Source organism: Pelmatolapia mariae, linkage group LG9, assembly GCF_036321145.2.
Source record: "Pelmatolapia mariae isolate MD_Pm_ZW linkage group LG9, Pm_UMD_F_2, whole genome shotgun sequence".
In the NCBI taxonomy this organism is placed as follows: domain Eukaryota; kingdom Metazoa; phylum Chordata; class Actinopteri; order Cichliformes; family Cichlidae; genus Pelmatolapia; species Pelmatolapia mariae.
In genome coordinates, this window is record NC_086235.1 from 27,619,271 (window position 1) to 27,630,931 (window position 11,661).

Below are 11,661 nucleotides of genomic sequence, written 5' to 3' on the forward strand. Positions count from 1 at the left end.
GCTAACCCTTTAAATCATCTTCAGATAAAGATATTATGTCCAGCTGGGTCAGTTATTATCTGGGGATTTGTAGGTTTGTGGTCCACAGCTGCTAGCGCTGCAGCATGACGCTCTTCTGGGAGATGTGGAAGTCACCGGAGAATAGGCCAGGAGAGAGCCCAAACACCCGGGTAAAGATAGGCTACTTTAATTTGAAAATATAACATACTGAAAATCAGTGGGGTCAGTTTTACATTAACAAAATCGATCGAAGCAGCTGGCTCTGAAGTATAGTGGACATTATGAATTTATTTTAGTCCTCGGGTTCGACCTCTCCTCCCAGTTGTGGCCCAGTAACCGCCTTGTAAATACTGGCGCAGTAGCACGTGTTCAAACCAAAGAACACTTTTGAAATAAGTCTTCCGATGTCTGAATTTTTACTTCAACAAAAATCTGTTTAGTATGTTCATCTGCATATAAAAGAAGGAAGCAGTTAAAGCTGCAGTCGTTGCTACAAATGTATCATCCAGCTGATTCAGACTGTGTGTGTTCCCTGCCTGGCCTGCCCTCTGGTGGTTCCATCAGTGAACATGAACACTCGAGAGTGAGGGGAGCCAATTCACACGCATCCAGTCTCTAAACACTTTATTTTATGCATCTTATTGGGGTTTTTTTTTTTTCCTTTTCACAGCTGTGTCATCTTATCAGTTACACGCACAAAACAAAAAAGCAGCCGAGGGATAGCATACTGAAATCTCCCAGAATGTAACAAAATATTTTGGAGAAATTGTCTACATAATAGTTTGAAATGCATGTTTATGGGAAACTGATGAGGGATGTTAGTAATGGAAAAAAAGGTAGATTAAATGTTAAATTAAATGTTTACTTTCAGGCCTTTAAAAAAAAAAACAAAAAAAAAATCAAACACCAAGCTGACCAAAACCACCAATGTGTCAAACGCAGTCACTGTTCGTGGATGATAAATATTTGACTTAAATTGTGAATGAGCCGAGTACAAATATCAGGATTGAACACTTGTAGAGGAGGCTTATCTGACAGCCTCAATACTGCTGGTTTAGCTGCAAAAAGGCACTGACTGTGAGAGGGCACATGTTGTCTGGAGGCTCCGTGTGAATAAAGCTGACTGACAACACTGTTAAAAACAATTCATATTCAAGCTAAACCACAACAGCTGCTACTGCATCACAAGATCATTTATAAAATAAGACTTTAAGAAAATCAGCATCACTTCAAACTGAAGTGCTTTTTTTTTCAAATTAAAAGTCTTCTCTGTATCACTACTTAAACACAAAAAAAAAAACTGCAAGGGAAAAACATGACGGTCACCATCTGAGATATATATATGCTGTAAACAAACTTCTTTTTTTTCAAAGTTACAGTTTGGGAGATGTTCTGGCACATGTTTCAGGTCAGAAAAAAAGGCATGGAAGCAGGTTTTACAAATGTATGGCATACACATGAGAGGATGGGTCAGTTTGCTTTCCCTTCTCTCCATTTTATTCATCCCAATTCATGTCTGCAACAAGTGGCACGCCTCCTTCCTGCAAATAAAACTCATTCTAAAACGGCTGAATGGAGGAGAAAGTGACGCCTGCCCCTGCATATAAATATGAGATCACAGCTGGTTACTGAGGGCTGGAGAGATAGAGGGACAGAGAGAGAGAGAAGGGACTGTGGGTCTCAGTTAAGCAGCTCCAGGTAGGTGATTGGCACTTTGCCTTTCTGGCTGCCTCGCTCGCCCATGAGCCAGTCTGAATCCATGCCTGGGACGCTGCTGACTACAATCACCTGGAAGCACAAATGCAAAACTGCATTAAATGATCACATCTCTTTTTCTATTACAGGCACTCTCTGAAATGCACATTTGTTATAGATCATGTTATTTTCAGGCGGCTCAGGCTGCAACGTTAGCTCACAATCGCAGCGTCAGACTGGGGTTTTTTCTGAATGTAAAATAAGGTAATCTTGCTTCATGGTTAATGAACCGCAAGGAAGAGGAGTGGCCTATGTTCTGCTGAATAGAGGTTATGATAGAGGAACTGCTACAGGACCATGCGGTTAAAGACACGTGAAGAAAATGACTATAAAATAGGCTTCTCAATCTTCTGGATTCTTGCATGAAATTAAACTGAGAAGGAACAGTGAATATGTCATCCTCACCTCATCAGCCAGCAGGGAAAGCTCACTGCTGTTGCCAGCATCGTAGTCATAAAGGACCCGGGCTTTCCGGCTGCCGTTGGAGCTGCGCAATTCACTGAATCCACCCGAAGCCGAGGAGCTGCTGCGGCCTGCAGACACACTGGGCAGGGAGGCGGACATCGGTATGGTGGGCACCGAGATGCTGGCCCCGCCCGACACTGACGATTGGTTGTTGTTCGAGAATGATGTGGGGAAACTGGAGGGAGGAGGAGATGATAAGCAACTGTGAACTGCTGGGGAACCCCAGAACCACAATGAGTGTTTGAGTTCAAGTTCAGTGTTATCTCTCCCTCAATTAAATTTGTCAGCATTACTCTTTTTCATTTCTTTACAGTTCAAAAGGTGGAAATTTTTTGCAACCCTCCTCAGACTTGCTAACAAACACAAATGACAAGAACATCGTTAAAACACTTTTGTTTGATGAGTCAGGCTCTAAAAGTGAATAACATAAAAATGATAAGGAGTAGAATGACTCATCTTTCTTACAGTCAGAGTACATTAAAACTATTATGAGTAATAACAAAACACAGGTTCTGTTTGAAAAATACTGATGAGGATTGCTCGTGCACAGATGCTCCAGTCGTGTGGTTCAGAACAGCTATGTATCATCGCTGATCTAAAAAACCTCATGTTTTCTAACAGCAGAGTAAGATATATTCTTGACATAAGGAAAGAAACGCAGCAGTAGTATTTCACCTGCCAAGCTGCTTTTGGAGATCCACCATGTACTGGTAACACTGTGCGTAGTAAGTAGTCTGGGCCTCCACAAAGTCATTCAAGCAGCGTAGGTGGTGTGCCTAGAAACGCACGAGGAGAAACATCGTGAGGCATTAGTGAAACATCAATAAGAGGAAAACAAGAGTGCAGTCCTCCCAGTGTTAAAGAATGTAGTATTTACTTGGTTTCATTTTTCAGACAGGCAGCAGCACAGAAAGCAGCACTATAAACACAGTAACAGTGTTAGCTGGGCTACATATTAAGGCTGTACGCCACTCGTCGACTAATCGTTGCTATTCTTACTAGTTGGTACCACATGTACTAGTCGTGTAATCTAATTGTTAACATTTTAACTGAAGCCCAATGCTGGTAAATTGTTGTGTCTTAAAAGTTATTGCTCCATCCTCCACAAGATGGAGCTGCAGCCTCCACATGTTGTAGGAAAAAAACAACAACAAAAAAAAAAAAAAAAAAAAAAAAACACACCATAAATTTTTGTTAAGCCTATTATTGTTAGTTATTTTGAACGCAAATAAATGAGATCATGATACAAGCGGTGGAAACGAGCTTCCTGCGAAAGGTGGCTGGCCTCTGCCTTAGTGATAAGCTGAGGAGCTCAGTCATTTGGGAGGGGCTCAGAGTCGCTGCTCCTCTACATTGAAAGGAGCCAGCGGAGGTGGTTTCCTCCTGGGGTAGAACCAGGACACGCTGCAGAGAATACATCTCTCAGCTGGCCTGGGAACGCCTCTGTGCTCCCCCCAGATAAGCTGGAGGAGATGGCTGTAGAGAGCGAGGTCTGGGCTTCATATCATGTTTAACATCAGTTTTTTTTCTTCTTCATTGTCTGTGTGAAATGTTCATAATGTGCAACGTTCCTTATGCACGGTGTGAGGTGCCGCACAGTGTAGCAGCATTGAAAGTATGATTCATTACTGAAGAATGTGGTTAATGGTTTCAAATAGATTTGTTTAGCAGACATTGTACATGAAAGGATCCTCAAACCTAACTTGATATCTGAGTGTTTGTACACTAACTAGTCAGTCAGTTTAATTAAGAACTAAGAAATCAGTCACAGGAACATCCTTACTACATACATGGGTGCTGCTGACGCCTTCTAACAGCAGTCTGGTGATTTCTGCCTGCCGGTCGAACTCGCTCTGGGTCATCTTGAGTTCCTGCTCTGCCTGTGAATGAAGAAAGGAAACTATAATTTACAGAAAAACCTCATTTCAAAACTTTCAAGGCTGTGGATGACAAAGATGACACAGATAAGGAAAAGCGTAGGCGAGGCTAAAGGAAATATGATTTAAAGATGAAAAAAAAAAAAGAGATGGGTTTAGTTGGCAGAGTGTGGATCTGTGCTTTTCACAATATACGACTTTAATGGAATAAGTCAGATATTTTTAAAAAAAGAAAAGAAAAAATAACAAGATTTGCAGTATGGATAAACAGGGACAAAGACACAGCTGAACATGACGTTTCCTTTTCAGTATACTGAGCAAGCCAATTCAATATGAGGTCTGCTGGGATGGCTAAGAGGTCCGATAAACATGTGGACAATGGCCTCGCTGTCCTGCGCACGCCACGGCCTACATCACAGGCTGAGGGAGAGCTGTGGAGGATGGAAGCTTCTGCAGTGTTTGGTCCCTGTCAGGTTTGTCTGCAAGGATTTCATTTCCATGAGGTATCACAGCATGTGTGATGGAGGAGATGGAGAAATCGACAGCAGCTGTTGACACTACTACCAGGAGGCTTGGTCTGTGCGTGTGTGTGTGTTCAGTTCAAAGATGGCTCCAACATTCCACTCACCTCTGTCACTTCCTCTGCTCACATCTGCTGCTTTGCGTTTTAAAAACAGTGACACAGTAGTTAGAGCTCCAGCTGCTGCACAGCCACAGCCAACACAAAACAAGCGTACACACTGCGTCTGTGCGAAAGTGCAACAGTGGCATGCTCTGACAAAACCGCACTCTGTACGTGGTAGCAGCACCGTGATAATGTAGCACATCAACTGTTTCTCCTCAGACGCCCGCTGATCTGTGTGCTACCCTCCTTATGTCACACCATGATTCAGCTGAAGATTAGAGAAACGACTATTTACGTCTCACATGTTTAGTTTACAGTGTTCTCACTCATGAGTGAACATGCTTACTCAGATGATGTGGATACAAAAAGCTGTTTTTAGAGATTTAACACACAATTAAAGCAACAGTACTCACTAGACTGTGCTGTTTGAAAATGCTAAATTAAAACACTTTAAATATCCTACAAGAGATAATAGAACAGACGATCATAAGGAGGAGGAAGATATGCTCACTCTGTTTCAGTGAGATTGTTTCTTCCCAAGGGAAACTGTGAGCAAAAGATACGAATGTTTTCTGGAAACACTGAAGACTGGGACTGCTGGGACACTGTCATCTACGGCTCTTACACGATACTGTACTGCTTCTGTTCAGTATTTGTACAGCAACACCGGCTCAGACACGTCTAACCTATTTCCTTACTGACAACCTGAATGCTCTAGATGTAAGTGGGCATTTTCTGAAAATAATTTATAAGTCAAGCCTTAGATGATAAAAAAAACTGAGGTCATTAGTGAGACCATCTTTAGACAGTCTTAGCTGTGAGAGTCATATCCACTTAAACAAAATCAATCAAAGCACATAAATACCCATTAACATTACAGAAAACTCTTTTTGCTTGTAGACAAAAACAATTGAGCACTACACATTATGCATGTAGATTAAAAAAAACGAATACATACCATTATATTTAGCACTTAATAACCTAAATGTTTAAACAACTTTCTGAGCTCAGTTTGAGTGGGAGAGCAGAGAAAAATAGGGGCAGCTTTGAATTTGCAGTAATACACACATTACAAGAAGATGGCAGCCAAATATGCACTCCTCATATACGGTTTAATGTTATATTGTTAATTGGCAATTATGTGACAACAGTGGAGAAGAACACAAGAGTTTCTACTAAGAGTAAATATGTAAAAAAATATTTTTAAACACGTCACCACTCATATACCATTCATTGGACAGTTTATTAGGTTCAACCACTCATTAACACAAACCTAAATCAGCCAATCACATAGCTGATGGCTTATAGCCTTGCTGAAGTTCAAACAGAGCATTAAAATGAGCATTAAAACTATTCAGTGACCTTTTTTAACATGGCTCAGGATAACATACCATATCTCACATAGAGTTATCAGATGTCAATCCAACCTAGCATCCTTGGGATGTTGTGGATTTGCATTATAGACCAAAATCTCTGAAGATTGTTTCCAGCTCCTTGTTTTATCCTTGCCAGGAAGAATTAAGGAGGTTATGATGGCAGAAGAAGGTCCAACCTAATACTAACAGCGTGTACCTAATCAATTGGCCAGTGAGCTTACATATTAAACAAGGCTTTTAGGCGCAAACTGTGGCACACCATGTGGTACAAGGACAAATACATGCTCCTCACACCCACACACACCTACACCCACACACCTGGCCACCTCACACCCAGAATAAGGACATGCTTTGTTGCCACACTTGGTTTAATCAAGAGTTTCAACAGTCTGTCTGAAGAACACGAACACAAAGCATGAGATTAAATTAAGAAAAGGGAACTCTAAAACTTCCCATGGTGGCTCATGTGACTCTTTGCATGTCACAAGAAATAAAATGGTCAGCCTTGTGTTGTGTAACATAGTGTGTCAGGCAGTACTTGTGTGACTTCAGACAGAGTGACACTGGGACACGCCCGATAGCTTTTCTTCCCCAGCGAAGAAGTTAGCCAGTGAATGTACTAAAAGCAGAATTCACTTAAGCTGTTCTATCAGCGCGTGTGTGTGTGTGTGTGTGAGTGTGTGTCCTTACCGCAGCTCTTGCATCAGCCATCCTGGCTTTCTTTAGTCTGGTTTTGGCTGCATCCAGATCCAGGCGTTTGACCTGCAGCAGCTTCCTCTCTTTCTGGACACAAATCACAACATAAAAGTCTCACAGATAAACGACACATGAACACAGCACAGTGTAAACAAGGCTTCTACTTCATTCATCAGGTGTTTACTTTAGATTATAACACGATTAAAAGGGCTTGTTTTCTATAATCACAGTGTGAGTTTGCACACACCTGACACAGTCTGAACACTAGACTCTAAACTGAAGTGAGCATAATGTACAGACTTCAACAGGATTTTTCAGTACTTTGTAAAATAATGGCTATAATCATTAAAGCTATACTCGTCGACCCTCTGCAGCCGTCACTGTTGTGAATGAGATCCAGATTTAAAGGTCAAAGTCCGGGAAAAAGCAAAAGTGATTCAGGACAGGTAGCCTGCGGTTCCAACTCACCAGAATAGTTTTGAAGTCGCCCTCTAAAAAGTTTCTGAACGGTGTCAGGAAGTTGATGGCGGCACTCTGGATGAACTCCCGCTCTGCCCCACCAATCTGCTTCTCCGTCTCTCCACATTTTATCAGAGCATTTCCTACAATGGTCAGCAGCAAAAGGAAAGTTTAGTGCCAGCAGAAAACTTGGGAGGGAGAATGGTGATATTGTTTCAGCTTCACACTGATAAAGGGCCTGGCTGGGACTGAAAATAGCAGAAGATGGTTCTCAAATCATCAAAATGTTCTTTAAATCAAACAAACCAGAGTTTAACTCTGTTTTACAAGTCTTCATGAGACAGAATACTGGAATACCAAACAAGCTGATGATGTTTTGAGAAATATCTTTCCTTCTGATAAAGCTTATAGTTAGGGCTGGATCAGGTGACTGGATCCTTAGTGATGCTGCAACAGACCTAGGCTACTGGGAGCTACCCATGATGCACTGCATTTCCTCTTTGTTCACACCACCCTGCATGTAACCAGTAGTTATTATTAATCTCTGGCTCTCTTCCACAGTGTGTCTTTTGTCCTGTCTCCCTCCCCTCCCTACTAACCAAGTAACTGCCTCCCCCTGAGCCTGGTTCTGTGGGATGTTTCTTCCTGTTAAAAGGGCGTTTTTCCTTCCCACTGTCAATCGTGCATTTATATTCTATTAACAACTGAACAACTAGAGCGACCGTAATTTCTTTTAGCCTTTTGTCCATTGTGTAATGTCAGGAGGCTTGCTAATGATCAAACAGCTACCCTGACCTGAGTTGCTATAAGGCCTCTTTTAGTTGCCTTTGTAGGGTTTAAACTAATTTTTTGTTAAAGATTCAAATCAGCAAAATAAAGACCACAAAGTTTCAGCTCAGCTGGTGTTTCCAGTAGGACTGGGGTCATCTCAGGTTGATTGCTCCGACTGTGCAAATTCTCATTAAACTCACAACAACATTACTTTAAGAAGGACAAAAAAAATCTCCATCAATAGTAGCTAATTATTTCTGGAAAAGGAACAGACTACCTGGGAAAACTGGGGCATGATTTAGGTTTTTCTGCCAGATTTGCTGTTTAATGTATGAGGCTTTGTGAGTGAACAAATCAAAGCCAGAGTAGCTTTGGTCTATCGGCTTTCTAACGGCAGATGCATCCAGCCACAGCTGAGACAGGCCTATTAGCATTATTATTAGCATTATTCAGATATCATGAGACTATGTGCAAGTACAGAGTACCTGGCTCAAAGTCTTTTCCCATTTTAATACAAAAAACAAAGTGAAAATCATTAAATATGGTGCAAATATTAGGTTTTTATGCGTATTTATAATTCATGCAGTCTAACTGGGCTAGTCGCTCTGTAGCTGATTTATTTAATCTGGAGGTAATGTGCAGACTTTCTTTCCCTGAGCAAAGACAGTCTTTGATCGACTACAGCCCCAGTACTTGTCAGTGTTTCACTGTGGCACTCACCATAGGCAGTTCCAGGACCAATTTCATTCCCTGATTCAATCATGGACTGTCCCAGCAGCTCATGATTGTTCATACGTGTGGGGACCTTCTTCTCCAGTTTCTCATAAACAAATTCTTCTAGCCGGACATCTGCAGAGCGCAAGAAGAAAACTCAATTAAAAAGTCACAGGACTACAGTGAGCGAGCCAAATGCAGGGAGTGACTTTAGTATGCTTCAGACAGCCTGACTTAAAGACCCACACTGAAAGCTTTCATTGTGACAGCTATGACAAACTACAAGCCAGCGTCTCTCGGAAACCGCTGTAATTTGTTTCATGTTGCTACATCATGTGAAAGATTATCTGTGCGCTGTTTAACGTGAACACAGTAAAATCCAGTTTACCATGTCTATGACTGTTGCACAAGACTGCAACCGCCAGATGGTCGGTCTGTGTTTGTTGTGCCTATGCTGGTGTTCGGCTGCAGAGATGCGACATCATGGTGTGAAGTGAGAAGGCTGCACAGCTGAGTTTACAGACTTCACAGGCACCCTACAAACCCGTGGAAGTCAAACACCCTCTCTGAGAAGTAAAGCTTTTAATGTGAGCCTTAGTGGCAGCAACAAATCTTTCATCTTTATTGAGCTGCTCTTCAGGGAATTCCTGATTTCTGAATATCAGGTTGCAGGTCTATAAGAACATTGTGTGGGTGGGTGCCCTGTGCTGCTTAGAGATGTCAGTGTCAGTCCTTCGAAAGTCAAAAAGTGTGATCTTACTGGGGTTGGGCTGTAGTAAGACTTCTGTCTGCTTCATAATCTTTTCTGTCCATTGCTTGGTGCTCTCAGCTCTGACCAAAAGGTTCTCCAAATGGGCATCCAATTCTGTCTTTTCAGCCTGACCAAGCTTCTCTTCTGTAAACTGAAAAATTAAAAATATGCGTTTACATTGCGCATGCGAGTTGTAGCTTTCACAGATGTATTCACAGATACACACAAGATGACTGAGAGTAAAGCGCTAAGCAACGTTATTAAGCTCGGAAAATAAAGGTTAGCGCTATCTGCCAGCTGCTGTTGATAGCTTCATGTGACGGTGTTGAGGCCTTCAATGATAGTTAAGTTGAACAAATAGCTTAGTGTTAACACGACCTGGGTGACGCACGTGCTTTTTAAATACATTCTACAATGCAAATTATAGAAATTAACTTACAATTAGGTGTAACTGCTAAGCTACAAAGTAACAATCACGGTAACGTTAGCTCTTTAGCAAGAAAGCTAAGGCTACCTCACAGTGGCTAACGTTGGCTAGCAACAATTCCTATGAACTAAATGAGTAGACTTACTTGTACCGCTCGGCTCAAAAAAGTACCGGCGTCTGCGGCTAGCCGTTTTACATTAAAATCCATGGCACAGAAGCGAAAATAAACACTTAATGTTAACAACTGGCTTGTCTCGCCCTCAAAGAGCCATCACTATACAAAATGTCATTGAAGCAACTTTTTTTTTGTCCAAGTTCCACCCAGCTGTTGAGCCATGGAAAGATAGTATAGTATGACAAGATTGTTCCCTTCTCTAACTTGTCAGTGGATATTGCGAATGCGCATAATAATATACGACGATGGGTGGGGACGTTGAAAATGCAGTTTAAATGTTATGAAGAAAAGAAACGAAAGTGTTATCGTGATACGATGCGAGGGACAGTACTTGCCTGAAATTATATGCAAGTGCTGAAGCAAGTGAATTTTGTTCTAACAGCCAAACAGTACCCTGAATATTCAATGGTGTCGCCGTATGACCAAAGGAACACAGTAGCGAGTAGGAGATTTCTCTCTTGCTTTACAAGTAAACTTTGGATGCATTCACGTCACACGGAAACATTAGCCGCCATTGTATTTATTTTGATTTTGTACTTCTTTAAAAAAGCGAATTTTTAATTTTTTTTTTTTAATTCTACTTTTTAATTTAACTGAGCCTGATTTCCTTTTATTTTATTTACTTATTCTAATTTTCTCCTGCAACACAGGAATGCCCCAGCCTTTGGGAAAAATAAACTCTTTTTATCTTCTAAACTATAACAACTTTTTCATTTTATACTTCTCATTCATTCTGTAAACATTTCAATATAAGCTAGACATGGGGAAAAATCCAGTTTTAACGAGGGCAAGCTTTTATCAGGGTGCTAACAGTAAAAAAAAACAAAAACAAACGTATTTCTTTTTTAAGTCACGTTAAGTTTCTTTTTTAAGGCCTTTGCCATTTACTTTCTCATGTGCCTTTGGTAACTGTGTGAAACTATTCTGTGAATCTTTCGTTATTATACCATAAATACAAATAAAAAGATTGTTGTTAATAACAATAATAATGATAATAATGATAATGATAATAATAATAATAATAATAATAATAATAATAATAATAATAATAATAATAATTATTATTATTATTATTATTTAAGGATACATTATTTCTATGTTTGACATCAACAGGAGGAGGTGGTGTTGGTTGGGTTTGTGGAGGCTCATCTGCCTCCTATAAATTAATTTGCAATTCCACTGAAAGTAAAGTGCACATTAGTGCACACACAGAACTGTTAAGTACACTTTTTCCATAAAATCTGCTGACACGTGTGCTGTACCCCACCAGTAACACAATATCTTTTGCAAACATCAGCCCTTTCTCCAAAAACATCTTAACAAAAGCAGAATTTGGAATAACAAAAACACTCTTCAGGTCTGGATGTGATTATGCCAAAGTGAGCATGTTACCTGCTGTGTGGGAGGAAGTCAAGCAGAGGGAGACATCAAATGACTTCCCCTTGCAGGCTACCAACGCACAGTCAGCCTCAACCTTTCCACTCACCAAAACCTTGGCTCTGAGATTTCTTCATCCAAACATTAGTGCAGTCAGTGTTTAGGAAACATAGCTTAAAATCACACATAGCTC

The 11,661-nt window shown here is 40.8% G+C and overlaps 1 protein-coding gene across 1 annotated transcript; it reads right to left on the reverse strand.

Annotated features, from left to right (window-relative positions):
- Nucleotides 1–1,434: 1,434 nt before the first annotated feature.
- On the reverse strand, nucleotides 1,435–10,253 carry sh3glb1a (SH3-domain GRB2-like endophilin B1a). Its single transcript, XM_063484033.1, has 9 exons — nucleotides 10,062–10,253; nucleotides 9,499–9,640; nucleotides 8,745–8,873; nucleotides 7,263–7,396; nucleotides 6,789–6,881; nucleotides 4,011–4,100; nucleotides 2,896–2,996; nucleotides 2,161–2,395; nucleotides 1,435–1,788 (listed from the first exon to the last, which is right to left on the reverse strand). The coding sequence occupies exons 1-9, from the start codon at nucleotides 10,122–10,124 to the stop codon at nucleotides 1,681–1,683; spliced, it is 1,095 nt and encodes a 364-aa protein (XP_063340103.1). The 5' UTR covers nucleotides 10,125–10,253; the 3' UTR covers nucleotides 1,435–1,680.
- Between the last annotated feature and the right edge of the window lie 1,408 nt (nucleotides 10,254–11,661).